The sequence below is a fragment of the Macaca fascicularis genome, chromosome 8 (genome assembly GCF_037993035.2).
Source record: "Macaca fascicularis isolate 582-1 chromosome 8, T2T-MFA8v1.1".
NCBI classification, from domain to species: domain Eukaryota; kingdom Metazoa; phylum Chordata; class Mammalia; order Primates; family Cercopithecidae; genus Macaca; species Macaca fascicularis.
Genome location: NC_088382.1, coordinates 99,626,661 through 99,642,063, shown reverse-complemented (window position 1 = coordinate 99,642,063; position 15,403 = coordinate 99,626,661). Strand labels below are relative to the sequence as shown.

Sequence of the window (15,403 nt, the reverse complement as noted above, 5' to 3'; positions counted from 1 at the left end):
ATACCCTTCTGTAATGCTGCTTTAAAGGAATACTAAATTTACTTTTGTTTAAAAAAAAAAAAAGCGAGACCTAAGAAATTCAGTTCACATCCTAATGAAAAGGGGGAGATAAAAGCCACAAAAATTTAAGGAAAACTAAAAGAATGTGGAGGATATTACAAATATATCACTTAAATAGTATGTCAAGGGACTGGCCTTTTTAAATCGGAGATTCTGTTTTAACAATTCTGAAAATTTCTCATTCGTTTTCTTGAATATTAGTTACCTTTTTGCTGTTTTCCTCGTTATCTCCTTCTGGAATTCGATTTTAATGTTAGTTAAATTTTCTTTTCCATTTGCCTTTCCTGTGTGTTTCATGTCTTTGTTTCTCTGGGTTATATTTTTGGCAACTGCTGCAGATCATCTTCCAATTTACTACTTCTGTCTTCAACTCTAGTTGGCATTGCATCCATTCATTCATTTTCTCATTACTGGAAGTCTGTTTTATTTCTTTCTAAATCTTCTTGTTCCTTGCTCTTTTTCAAGCTTCTCCTTTTATATTCTTTGCCGAATGATACCATTACTAAAATGTTTGATCTGTTTTCTGCTCTTACAGTACCTTGTTTTCAAGTTTGTGCTTTGTGATTTTTGAATATGAACCGATTGTTTTCTTTGGAACTCAATCTGTGAAGTTTTCTTGAGTCTTAAGTTCGGGTTTATTTCCCCTAGAAAAGGTATGTTTTTTATCTTCCAGTCTTCTTTTACCAATATGAGACCACTTTAAATTAAAATATCTTCTTGTGATTCTTTGAATCACCCGGACAGTTAGTATGTATTAATATTTGGACCAGAAGCCTGAGTGAATGAAGGCCAGCTTGTCATTAGAAACTTCAAATGAGATTTTTATTTCTTTCCTTCACTAAGTGCCAGGATGAAGATGGGCAGGTTTCTTTGCTAGCTCCTTCTGTGTTGTAAGGTTTATTTCTCTTTCTTCCTTTAGTGCTGGGTCTTTTATTAAAGTCACCATCTTGGGTTTTCTTTCGTATCACTCATACCCCATATAGACATTAAAGCAGAGTTCAGGTTTTTCATGACTTGCAGATACTCACAGGGCAACGCAAAAGCTGACTGTGGTCCTTGCTAATCTCTCAGCGTTCCTTGTTTTGCTTTATAGTTGGTGTAGTGTAATTTGCTTTTTAAAATGCTTTTCTATCAGTTATTTTTAAAAAGGGTTATTTAGGAAAGTCACCCATGAAGTAGAGTTGTTAAGGTCATTCAGGATGCTTATTTTTAAAAAATGAAAGAATGGAAATCACATCCTTTCTCCTTTCCTTTTTTAAAGAATAAATTGGCTTTATTATTTTATAACATGTGCATTCCACAGAACTATGGTAGTACACAAAGAATGAAGATGTGAAAACCTAAAGCCCAGAAATTACCTGTTTAAACAGTTAAGTGAACAACATTCCAGATATCTCTTCATTGAGGAGTACTGAGAGGCAGGGACAGACTGGGAAGGAAGGGAGACATTGATAGGAAGAAGTTAAAATGAAGGCATTGCTGAATTTCTATAAATGTTTCTTCCCTCCAAGATATTTTGTGAGATCTGTCTAATATTAAGGAAGAAAACTATAAAAATCACTGTAAGTCGGATTTGGTAGTTGTTTTAAACTTCATATTTAATTTCACATATACGATTATTTGTTGGCTCCCTACAATGAAAAGTGAGGAGATTATTAGTACTTCCTCCCACCTAGCTTCCCTCACCTTATGCCAGTCCTATTTGTCCCCTTTTTAGGTGACTTGCATGACCACAGCCATCTTTCTTAAGCTTGAAAGCCAGTAACAGTCAGAATACATCTCAGTGTCGATCATTCTCCATTAGTTTTTCCTGACATATAGTATGCTGTTTTGATTTGCAGGTGTAATTCTCTTTCTCAGGAAACTTTTTTCTATTATATATTTTAAAATATTTTGTACTTGCTGGGCTCTCTACATTTAAGACATAACTATCGTTTTATTGGATTACCTTTGTCCTCCACATCTATTTTTTCTGCATTCACTGTGGTTTTCTTAGGCTCTTTCACTGTATCAAAAATTTACATTTCAGGTGTGTCTGTAATGTTTCTCACCAAGTATGTGACCTTACGCAAATTACTTAATGTCTCTGTTTCCATCTGTGCAGAATGAGAATAATAGTAGTACCTTTATTTCACAGACATATGAGGGAGGATTAAATCAGATACTACATATAAATCATTTATAACAGTGGAAAGTGTTAGAGTGTTAGCTGTTTCTAATTTATTTAATTCTGAAAGGCTGTTACTATGGTTCTTTTACTTAGCATTTGTTCTTTTTTCATTTCATTGTTCTGTTAACATCTAATTTTTTGTCATTATTTCATTGCTTTCATATTTCTATTTTGCTTTTTATTCATAGATTATTATTTCCTGCAGATTATGTTCTTTATCTGTTTTCTGCATGTTCTGTTCCAGTATCCCTTTCCTGTTTTTGTCTTCACTTGGGTAAAGGGAAATGTCTTATCCAGATACTCTGTTTGCTACATAAAGGATCATATGCCATCTTATGCAGGGATTGCATTCAGAAGCAAGTTTGTGAGACAGAAGTTGAGTATAATAAAAATTACTTATAACATTCTTAACTTGCCCATAAGAACAGAATTCAGCCAGACACGATGGTGTGGCTCATGACTATAACCCCAGCACTTTGGGAGCAGGAGGATCACTTGAACCTGGGAGTTCAAGACTAGCCTGCACGACATCTTGAGACCCTGTCTCTACAAAAAAAAATAAATAAATAAATGAAAATTAAACAAAAAAACACAACAAATTAGCTGGGCATGGTAGTGCGTGTGCCTATAGTCCCAGCTACTCAGGAGGCTGAGGTGGGAAGATTGCTTGAGCCTAGAAGGTCAGTGTTGCAGTGATCCATGATTGGAGCCCCTGCACTTCAGCCTGGGTGACAGAGCAAGACCATGTCTCAAAAATAATAATAATAAATAAAATAAAAATTAAAGAACAGAATTCCCTCATGCCTCACTGTCAGCATGGCATCATGCTGAAACAGTCAATGGCACATGGCATGTCCCATCTAGTTTCTGTTGTCTGAAGACATTGAATCTGGGAGAGGAAGGGCTCAGCTGGAGCTGTGTGCAGCTTGGGCTAGCTGTCTCCTGGGATTTTAATTAAATGTCCTGTACCAGGGAGTGTGCCCTAGCTAAAAGAGAATAACCTAGCATTATTGGGTTGTTTACCTAATTTGTTAGATCCTTGGAGCCTATGTGTTTGGTCAGTGTCAGCCCCACTTCTTCACCTTCTATACCATTAGTCCCTTCCCAGCAACCTACTAGCAATTGTTTTCCCTGTTGACGCTACCTTTTCCCCAAATTTGGGGCATTAGTAAGAACCCTCAGGTTTGACCAGTTCTGTAGCGCTTTTAATGGATTGGGACAGTATTAGGAATCAGCTGCATCAGAATCATTTGGTTCTTTGCACAACTGCACTTTTTAAGTGTATGATGTGGTTTAAACTCTTTTCCTTCATTAATTAACACAGTCAAGTTTTGTTTAATTTTAGATGGGGAAGAAGTTGAGAGAATGATGATACATCATACATCTGCTGACTGTTTTCTATTTTTTGCTTATTTCATTAGGAATTAGATGGACTGTGTTCTAGATGATTTCACCAAATCACTTCTCTTTTTGCTAGAGTCATTTTAGATGCTATTGGTAGGACTTACTCTATAACAGACTTGACTTTCTTTTGCTGCGTGGCTACTGTTTATTTATGTAAATGTTCTGTACTGCCATCTCATTTCCCTGTTGGCTGCAGCTTTTCTTTTCTATATTCCCTTCCTATCTTTCTTTTTCATCCCTTCTTTCTCTGCCTCTGCTGCAGACCCACCAGTCTTAGTTTTCATAATCACTGCGTCAGTTCCTGAAGTTCCCTTGAATTCAGGATATTTTCATTGTGTACATCAAACAAAAATTATTTGAACTGTATCCAACCTGATTTGAATTTGAAAGACTATGAGTAGTAGTTATTGCAGACCTCTGAAAAATGCCAGTAATATGAGGCATTTCTGTTTCTTAATACTATTTTATATGTTTTTACTAAAATATATGTGAAAAAACTGCTTTCTCCTCACTGTTTTTTCTTTACTATGCTACAGCTTTAAAATTATTCCCCAGGAAACCTCTAAGAATATTTAGAAAAATGATACCAGTAGTTATTTTGACAACTGTTTTATTAAAACTATGTCTTCCCATTTATGTTCTGCTATCCCTATTAGAAAATCTGAAAAGATAAGATGTAATTTTGTTTCACTGTATGATAGAAAAATCAGTCTGTAAGATCGAATCCCTGCAAGTCACTCTTGTAGGCTTGCTCTAGAGATTCAGAAGCCCTGAGGCAGCCTGGTTAAGAGCTAGTGCTCTTAATAAGGTAGACCTGGTCAAATCCCAGCTATTCCATCTGAGTTCCCTTATCTTCTGCAGGTTACCTAACCTAAGTCTCTGTTACCTCATTGGTTAAAATTGAGATAATAGTATGAAGTTACATGAAAATGAAGTGAGATTATATATATATAGAGAGAGAGAGAGAGAGAGAGTTTAAGATAGTATCTGGAAGCGTTCAAATGTAAGTTAGTAACAGTAAAAATAAACACAGTAAGTCCTTAACATTGTCAATAGGTTCTTGGAAACTGCAACTTTAAGCGAAATGACATAAACAGTATTATTTCTCATTAGTACAACAAAACAACATGATTCAAGGACCTGCTGTTTGTCATCTCACTTACAGTTGCAGTTTCCAAGAAACTATCGAAAACATTAAGTCAGGACTTACTCTATCTGTATTTAAGGAACTTCTGGTCTTTTAGAGAGGAAACAGAAGATAGAAATTGATAAGCATCTTGGGAATTCTGTAGCTGAAGTTTTGGGAGAGTTCTTCATAGCAGGCATTGTTTTTGAAAGAAGGGGATCGGGAAGCCTTTGCTAAAGAGGCACTAAATAAGTATTGAATGAATGTACCTTTAAAGATTTACATGTGGGAAGAGGGAAAAAAAGGAATTAACTTCCTTGGCAGAGGGAGAAACATGAACAAAAGCAGATAGAAGGTCACAGAATATTTATTAGGAGATGATTCTGGGGTTTTGTTTTGGTTTTGCTTTTTTCTTTTTTGTGTGATTCAGTTTTAACCGGCATACAGAGCCCACGAAGAGGAGGTTGAGAAGTGATTAGGAAAGTAAAATGGAACCAGGTTATGAAGAACCTTGCACATTTCAGCGGGTCACATGCAAGGGTTTGTGTTTTCCTTGGTAGGTGGGAGAAGTCACTGAAGGGTTTCAAATGGCATATGATAGGGACATAGCTGGACTTCAGGAAGATGCACTCAGCACAGGGATTTTTTGATTTTGACTCTGTAAGGTGCTGTAGTAGTTTACTGAGTTTGTATTTAAAAGGACTTTAGAGGAGAGGTAATTTAGCAGCAGCCTCTAAGCCCTGATTTGGGACCAAGAACACAGGAGCCCCTTTAACTGTGGAGCTGCTGTAGTTGAAGGTGGGGTAAATGTTGCCCTCTTAGTCTCATCAGTGGTCTGATCCCCAAGCACTGAAATCTCATTTAGTAAAAGGGTTTTGCTGGAAAGAGTGTTTAAAAACTCAGCAAGCTAGCAATATACATTGGTTGTCTTTGAGTGGAGATTGGTGGGAGAAAGCTGTTTAATTAGAGCTCTTTTGTAATAATACTAGCATGGAGTGAAAATATAGAAGATCCGTTAAATGAAATATTGCAGAGGCAAGAACTCATAGACTTGGTGACCTCCAGGATGTGGAAATCTCTAAGATGACAGTGACCTATCACTATAGCAATTCATTAACTATATATTCACCACTGAGCAAATGTTTGATATTATGTTAATTTTGACAGGTACAAAATCAACATGCAAAAGAAGAGTCTCTTGCTGATGATCTTTTTAGGTAAAGTTTGATTCAGCTTTCTCATGTACCTTTGAGAGATGTATATAAAATGTAGTTCTGTTCATAGAAATTAAGAATTTGTTTCTTGTGTCCTCATAGACAACTAGTCCCTTCACCTAACATAAGTGTTTATTTTTATTACTTAAGCACCTCTCGATTGGGTTAATTGAATATAGCATCGAGGTTTGGGGTTAAGTCGTATTGTAAGATACTTAAAATTTGTATGGGGGCATTCAGGCAAAAAGACGGTTCCTGAATTGTGTGAAACTGTTGTGTAAATTTGTGAGATTTTTCAGCTCTGAGTAGAATTATGATTGAGTTTTGAATTAAGACAAGTAAAATGCCAGACTATTTGTTTAGTTTTAATTGGCACATGCATAAAAACAAAAGGCTGGATTAGAGTTTCACAGCAGGTTTTTTATGGGAGGTTTTAGAGTTGTACTATGTGATTATAATTTAATTCTGATTTAATACATTTTCAGCATTCCTGCAGACCTAACAAACCTATTATAATAATTGCCTCTGAAATACTAATACAATACTGTAGAGGTAGATATCAGCTAGGGGAGAGGAATATTTTCCCAACTTAAAGACAAAACGAAGAAATACTTTTTGAGTCTGTTTTGCAGCAAATTAGATTGATTCTCTAATTTCATACTTGAGAGTATAAATTGCTGGTAAAAATGTTGACAAACAGGCTGGGTAATCCCAGCACTTTGGGAGGCGGAGGTGGGCAGATTACGAGGTCAGGAGTTCAAGACCAGCCTGGCCAACATGGAGAAACCCCGTCTCTACTAAAAGTACAAAAATTAGCCAGGCGTGGTGGCATGCACCTGTAATTCCAGCTACTCAGGAGGCTGAGGCAGGAGAATCGCTTGAACCCGGGAGGCGGAGGCTGCAGTGAGCTGCGACCATGACACTGCACTCCAGAGCCAGATTCCGTCTCAAAAAAAAAAAAAGGTTAACAAACAATACTGATTTGTCATTAGTCGAATGAGATAAGTTGTTCAGCCATATTTGTTTAACTGCTGTAGGAGAAAATGTTGTAAAGTGCTAATTACATTTAAGTAGATTATGCTCTTTTATACAGATGATATGCTTCCATTAAGGGGAGGAATGGGGATCTTTGAAGCCATAGAGAAAGAAGTATAAACATACCTTCATTTTTAAACTGTTTTCATTAATTATTTTAAAGCTTTACAGGATTTTTGTTATTGTTGATTTTTTTGTTTGGTTTTTACCATATTTTCATCAAAGCAACATCAAAGGGATAAATGAAAATAAAAATGTCAGTGATTAATATCTGATCCTAAGGACAAAATTGTCATTCCTATCCTATTTGCCAAAGTGTGACTATAGTTTGAAAGTCCTTTACCTTTAAAAGAAATACTATCCCTTATCTAAATATCATTTAACCCCATTTCTTTCTTTGCAGATACAATCCTTATTTAAAAAGGAGAAGATAACTGAGGATTTTAAAAAGAAGCCATGGAAAAACTTCCTAGTAAACATCTACTTCAGGCCAACAAGGTTATATGAATATATATAGTATATAGAAGAGATTTAAGTTACAATATTTTATGGCCTAAATTTATTAAATAAAATGCACAAAACTTTGATTCTTTTGTGTGTAACAGTTACTCTGTTTTCAGGCTTTCTCATTGCATCTTTTTTTTTTTTTTTCATTTTTCAATGTGTTTTGTTTATTAAATAGTTATTTAGTCACAGTTCAAAATTCTAAATGTACATAAGGTAAAGACTAAAGTCACCCTTTCACCATTGTCCTAGCTACTTGGTTCCCCGGAGAAAAAATTCATGATACTCATTTCTTATGAATCTTTCCTGGGATTTTTGAGTCCTATTCAAATTCCTATTTTTAAATAATTTCCTACACAAATGATGGCATAACATATACAGTGTTCTACACCTTGCTTTTTTACTTAGTAGATTAAAAATTATAGGAATATCAATATATTTTTTATTATTATTTCTTTTCCATTTTGCTGTAGTCTTACCTAAACTCTAGTGATCCAAACAAAATGGCTTCAGTGGTGCAGATGTCACCTACATGTTGTTCTAGTACTAGAAACTGAATACCATGTGGAGACTTCATCAAACATGGGTTTAGTTTTCACCAGAATGGAAAGACCTGTATCCATTTTTGGTGGTCTTACTGAGCTGGGTGTGTGTCTGTTTTGAGCTTATTTAGAGTCCTAGTTTTCCTACTTAAAAAGTAGAAATGGTGAGATTGTTTTCTTTTTCTACCTTAAAGGGAGATGGTAAGAAACAACGAATGTCTTTTTTCAAACTTTATTGACAAGTGATTTTCAACTCTTGTGTTCGAGAATATATTCATGTACCTGTGATCCAGCAAGAAGGAAGCTCCAATCAAGAATCACTACAACTGCTTAGTTGTCTGGAGAATGAGAAATGGAACAGTGAGGAATGGAGGCCATATTTCCATGACTTCCCTTGTAAACAGAAGCAACAAAAGGGACAAGAGGTTGGCCTCTACATCACTCTCACCTTCCAAATCTTGTGGAAGTGCATCTACTTGCCAGAACCAAATTAAACTTACTTCCAAGTTCTGGCTACTTGCAGGTGGAACTCCAGCTGCAAGGGAGTTAGGGAAATGAAGTTTTTTTTTTAAAGCTTCTCAGCCTTCCTAGGGAGCAGAAATTAGGTGAGTCAGTCTGCAATTTCTACTATATGCATTGAGATCAGTTAGATTATTGAAATATTATAGAGAGTTATGAACACTTAAATTATGATAGTGGTATGACATTGGATAGAACATGGGATACCTTAGAAGTAGAATTGACAGGGCATATTAATTGATGAAATGGAGTCATTTGAGTCTGTTAATAGCCATGTATCATAATTACCGAGTGAAGCTGGTGGAACATATGGTCTCCATTTTACAGTTAAGGAATATAATGGACAGATTAATATTGGTCTCTGTCATGCCCACAATCCCTTTCTAAGACTGCCCTACCTATAGCAATTTTTATATTTGTAAATTTATGAATATAATGAATGAGAATTCTGGTACCTCCTATCTTTACAAATATTGGTGGTGTCAGTATTTTTCCTTTTAACCATTCCAATGGGTGTGTAGTGATGTTTCATTTTGGTTTTAATTTGTATATCCCTGATAACTATAATTGGGTCATAGAAATTCTTTATACATTCTAGATGCAAGTCTCTTGTCAGATGCATGTATTGAGAATATTACACCTAGTCTGTGGCTTGACTGTTTTCTTTATGTCTTTTGATGAATAGAAGTTTTAAATTTTCAAGGTCAAATTTATTTTTTTCTTTTATGTTTTATATTTTTTCTCTCCAATTTAACCCCAAGATTTCAGGTATTCTGCTTTATTATATAAACTTTATTTTTTATATTTGTGATCCATCTTGAATTGATATGTATGTTGTGAATTATGGATCAGGGTTCTTTTTTCCCCCATACAAGTATCCAGTCATTGTAACACTGTTTATTGAAAGAATTATCCCTTCCTCATTAAATTACATTGCCATTTAGTAAAAAATCAGTTAACCATAATGGTGGATCTGTTTCTGGACTTTCTGTTCCGTTACATTGAAATGTCTGTCCATCCTTGCACTCATACCACACTGCCTTGAATTACTGTAGCTGCATAGATGCTCCTTAAGTTGGGATAAACGCAACGTAAGTTGAAAATACTGTATTTTAAGTCAAAAGTGCATTTAATCCACCTTAACCTACATCATAGCTTAACCTAGCCTACCTTAAATGTACTCATGACACATTAGCCTATAGTTGGGCAAAATCATCTAACACAAAGACTGTTTCATTGTAAAGTACTGAATAGCTCATCTAATTTATTAAATACTAAACTGAAAGCAAAAAACAGAATGATTGTATAGCTACTTATTAACATACACAGCTGAAAGCACACTGGGCCTGAAGAATGTTTGAAGCATTGCACTAAAATTGTGGCATGATGGGGAATACTACAGCAACAGGATTATCAATTTCCCTACTGATTAGGCTTGAGTAGAAGCATTGGTTGAAGGCACTAAGGGCACTGACACTGACGGTTTAGCAGGAATAGTGTTCTTCACAAAGAGCAAGAATCAGTTTTTACCCTCCTGATGCTGTGGCTGACTGGGAGCTGCGGCTTGCTGCTGCTGTCCAGCATTGCAAGATTAAGTATTGTATGGGCACATTACTAGCCAGGGAAAAGAACAAAATTCAAAGTAGGCTTTCTATTGAATGTGTATCACTCTTATACTACCATCTAGTCGAAAAATGGTAAGTCAGGACTATGTAGGAAGTCTAGAAGTCTGATACATCAGTCCTCTGAGCATGTCAATTTCTATCCCAAAAATAGGCTAGAATTATTGTGCTGAATCTAAAAATCAATTTGTGAAGAACTGACATCTTAAAAATATTCAATCTTCCATTCCATGTATGTAATATGTCTATTCATTTACTTCGATCGATCTACTCTTTCCACATTGTTTTGTAGTTTCACTGTAGAGGCTTGGACATGTTTTAAATCTGTCCCTAAGCATTTTTTTGGTACTGTAAATGATACTTTCAAAAAGTTCATCTTGCAATGATTTTTTTCTTTTATATGAAAATACAATTATTTTTGGTGTATAGAATTTGGATCCTGTGAACTTGCTAAACTCACCTATTCTGGCATTTTTTTTTTTTTCCCGCAGATTCCTTAGGATTTTAAGTACACAATCATGTCGTTGGTGAATACAGGCAGTTTTACTTCTTCCTTCCAATTGTTTTTGTCTTTTCTTTTTCTTACCTGTTACAGTGGCTATCAATGCAATGTTAAATGTCTGTATTTTTTCTCTCAAGGAGCTATAGATGTTCTGCCTCTAGTAGTTGCAGTAGTTTGTGTCTTTTAAGGACTTCACATTTTCCAGTAAGTTGTGAAATGTATTGGTATAAAAGTTTATAGTATTTGTGTTAAAATGTAATATGTCGTGGAGTCTCTTGTTATCTGAATCTTGTGTTCTTTAGTTCTTATCTAGCTAGAGCTTTATAAATTATATTAAAATTTTTTGAAGAACATTTAATTTCATTAATTTTTCTCTAGTGTATGTCCTTTTTCTATTATTTATTTATTTATTTATTTATTTATTTATTGAGACTGTGTCTCACTGTCACCCAGGGTGGAGTGCAGTGACCCGATCTGGCTCACTGAAACCTCCGCCTCCCAGGTTCAAGCGATTCTCCTGCCTCAGGCTCCTGAGTAGGTGGGGTTACAGGCATGAAACACTGCGCCCGGCCTCTCGTTTTTCTATTTCATTGATTTTCACTTTCCTTCCTTCGGCTTACTTAGGGTTAATTTGCCCCTTTTCCCTAGTCCATTGTAGATCATTGATTTTAAACCCATCTTCAAAACTGAGTATTTAGAATTTCACTCAACACACCTCTTTAGCTGCATGTGATAAATTTGGTTACTTGTATGATCTTTTGGCTCAAAAAATGCCCCAATTTCCCTGTGATTTTTTTTCACTGACATATGGACTAATTTCCAAATATAATTTTTCCATCTACCAAAAGATGTAATAGTTAATTCTTATTTATTTCTATATGATACTATTTCTAAAATTCCACTGTGGTCAGAGATCATATTCAGTAATATTTTAATCTTTTTAAATGTTTTGAGACTTGTTTTATGGGCAAGCATATTGTTGGCCCGTTTTGGTGAATATTCTGGTTGCATGTAAAAAGAATGAGTATTCTGCAGTTTAGGAGTGTAGTTTTTCTATATATGTCAGATCAGCGGTTGGTAATGCCATTGAATATCTCTTACATCCTTTGATTTTGTCTACTCAATCTCCAACTATGATTGTGAGTTTGTCTCACCTTAGTTCTCCATTGTCTTTTATGTATCTTAAAACTCAATAATTAGGTGCATATACATTTAGAATTGATATGTTTTCCATTAACTAAACATTTCGTGATAAAATATCTATCTCTAATACTTGAAGTCTTTTATTAGTGTTTTCATGGTATGTCTTTTTCCAGTTTTACTTATAACCTATTGGTATCTTTATATTTGGATAAAGCTATTGTAAACCTTGTTGAAGCTTTTTATTCAATCTGATGATCTTTGCTTTTAAGTGTGTGGTGTTTAAGCCACTTGTATATAAATATAATTATTGCTGTGGTTGAGTTGGAGTATATGATCATGCTTATTTTCTCACTGTCCCTTGTTTCTCTTTTTCTGCCTTGAGTTATTGTTTAGTATTCCATTTCATCTCTTCTATTGGCTTTATAGTTGTACCTTTTACTTGTTTTTAGTAGTTACCATAAGGATATGGATTCTTATCTAAAATAACACACCACTAATTGTATAATGTATACACCTGATAAAAGTATACTTCTGCCGCATACAGTGGCTCATGCCTGTAATCCCAGCACTTTGGGAGGCTAAGGCAGGCAGATCGCTTGAGCTCAGTTTAAGATCACCCTGGGCAAATATGGCAAAACCCCATCTCTACAAAAAATTAGCTGTGTGTGGTGGCACTTGCCTGTGGTCCCAGCTACTTGGGAGGCTGAGGCAGGAGGATCGCTTGAGACTGGGATGTTGAGGCTGCAGTGAGCCAAGATTACACCACTGCAGTCAAGCCTGGGAGACAGAGTGATACCCTCTCTCGGGCGTGGAGGGGGGAAGTATACTTCTCGTTGTCTTTCTGTACAGTGCTATAATTATGGTATATTTTACTCTACATGTCCTAAATCATACAGTTTTTTACTTTTTGTTTAAATTGTTTATGCTTAAACACATTCTCAACAGTCAACTGGATTTTGAATAATTTAAGAAATGAGAAAATACATAATTTTTATTTACCATTCTGGCATTTTTCTTTCTTTCATGTAGATACATGCAGGTATCATGTACCTTAGTATGAAGAATTTCCACCTTTTGCAGTGCAGGTCTTCTGACAGCATATTTTCTCAACTTTGACATATCCAAAAATGACTATTTCACTTTTGTTTTGAAGAATATTTTCACTGGATATAGAATTTTAGTTTGGCAGTATTTTTACTTCAGCAATTCAAAGATATTTAAGACTGTCTTCTTGATTGCATTTTTCCTAGTCATGTATTTCTTATCATTGTTCCCTTTTTTCTCTGACAGCTTTTAAACTTTCCTACTTTTCAGCAGTCTGTTAGGTGCATAGGTGTGATTTCCTTTTTATCCTGTTTGCAGTGTGAGTTTCTTGGATCTATGGGTTGTAGATTTCTTAAATGAAATTTGGAAATTTTTCTGCTTTTTATTCTCCAAATGTGTATTTTTCTGGCTCAGTCTTCCTCTCCTTTTGAATTCCAACTATACATGTTAGACACTTGATATTATCCCATCAAGTCTTGCAATTATTTTTTTAGTTTTCTTTATGCTTTGTTGGGATAGTTTATATTAACCTGTCCTCAAGTTCATTGATCTTTTCTTCTCCAGTGTCCTGTATGTTAAGCTCATCTAGTGAATTTTTCTTTTCAGAATGTACTTTTCAGCTATACAATGTTCACTTTTTAGTATTTCTTCTGATATTCCCTTCTTTAGTGTCATTTTAATATTTTGAACATATTAACTGTTTTAAAGTACTTGTCTGCGATTTCCAACATTTGTATCAATTCTTAGATCTGTTTTGATTGCTTGTTTTTTCTGGTTGTGTCACATTTTCTTGTCTGGACACCCAGTAATCTTTTACTGTGTGCTGGACATTGTTGATGCTGTTGTTACAGTCTGGATTTTGTCTTCCTTGAGGAGTGTCAAGTCTTGTGCTGGCAGGCAGTTTACTCACAGACCTGCTTGATCCTGTTGCGGCTTAGTTTGGGGCAAATTAAGGTACCCCTATTCGCAAGGCATAGCCTTTTTGGGGTTTCAGCTGAACGCTTGAGGTGGTGGCTCTGCTATTTGGCCAGAATTCCAAAGTCTTCCAGAACTGAATACCTTCAAAGTCTCCACTCAACCCCTAACTTATAGCTGCTAATCCCTAAAGCCCCATGGTTTCTCCCTGTACTGTTTAGTATTGTGCCACATGTAAGAAAATTATGCAGATTTCTGCAGCTGCTTCTCTGCAGCTTCCTCCTCCCCAGTACTCTGCTCAGCAAATTCTAGCAGGAACCCTATACTGTGTTATTTTCTTCCAACCAGACATACTCCACTTTATGTTAGTTTGCAAAGTACCTTCAAGCAGAAAGTCAGGGTGATTATGGAGCTCACCGCTTGTTACTTCTCTTAAAAATCAGTCCTGGACTGCTGTCTACAACTGTGTGAAAACACTGCTTTATGTATTTTCAAGAGTTTTGTAGTTGATTCTTACAGTAAAGGGTAAGCCCCATTCTTATTACTCCATCATGATTAAAACCAGGATGCCATCCTTTTATTTTTAATTTGAAGGTTTTCATTCTTTTTATGCTTTATCAGTCATCATCTTTACCTTTTTTACCCGGTTCCTTCCCCAAAGACACCATTTCTCTTGAATAACCTGCATGCGGGGGGGCAGAGAGGGGGCTGTTCAACATAATCAGGGTGTCTCTTTAATCCTTATTTCACATACTCTTCAGACTAGCCCTAGGGGACTCAGACCCTTTATCCCCCCACACCAAGGAATGTACACAACTTTTTAAAAGACTGTATGATCAGATCAAAATGGGTCTATGCAGCAAGCAGCCTTTCTAACTGAGTTAGATTTTTAATATTTTTTTTTCAGATAGTTCCACTCTGAGGCCCAGGCTGGAGTACAGTGGTGCAGTCTCAGCTCACTGCAACCTCTGCTTCCCAGGTTCAAGCAATTCTTGTGCCTCACCTCCCAAGTAGCTGGGACTACAGGCACCCACCATCACGCCTGGCTAGCTTTTGTATTTTTAGTAGAGATGAGGTTTCACCATGTTGGCAGGGCTGGTCTTGAACTCCTAACCTCAGGTGATCCACCTGCCTCAGCCTCCCAAAGTTTTGGGATTACAGACGTGAGCCACTGTGCCCAGCCCCAGTTAGATTTTTAAATGACATTTACATTCAGTCTAATTTTGTTCCATTCTGGGTTCTCCAGTGTTCCAAATGCTGAGATTTAGTGGAAGTTGATTTAATAGCTGAATTTATTTAGAAATTTTCCACCACTTCCTATTGACTAATACAACCAACTAAAATTTGATGCCACAGCAATGTATTACATAAAACTTTAGATTTTCAAAAAAGTTGGATATGGTTCACATACTCAAAACACTGGAAGCTCTAATTAAATCTTTTTGTTGTATCATTGCACTTTAAATCCCCAAATAAATTCTGCTTTGTAAACAGTCTTTCAACATCTGCTAATTATGGACTGTTTGCCAGACACCAAGCCAGGCATCGAGGGATGAAGAGGAGATGCTCACATCATGCTATAACTAGACAAGTATTTAGTGAT

At 35.8% G+C, this 15,403-nt stretch overlaps 1 protein-coding gene across 3 annotated transcripts in view; it reads left to right on the top strand.

Moving 5' to 3' along the window:
• Positions 1-9,539, top strand: part of NBN (nibrin) — a 51,382-nt gene extending 41,843 nt beyond the window's left edge. For 2 of the 3 annotated variants that reach the window (XM_005563667.4, XM_073999071.1), the window contains 2 exons: positions 5,928-5,977; positions 7,413-9,539. In XM_005563667.4, the coding sequence (XP_005563724.1) occupies positions 5,928-5,977; positions 7,413-7,443 (81 nt within the window). In that variant the 3' untranslated portion in view covers positions 7,444-9,539. The remainder of the gene's footprint in view (positions 1-5,927; positions 5,978-7,412) is intronic. The other variant, XR_280037.4, reaches the window with a different exon arrangement.
• The last annotated feature ends 5,864 nt before the right edge of the window (positions 9,540-15,403 follow it).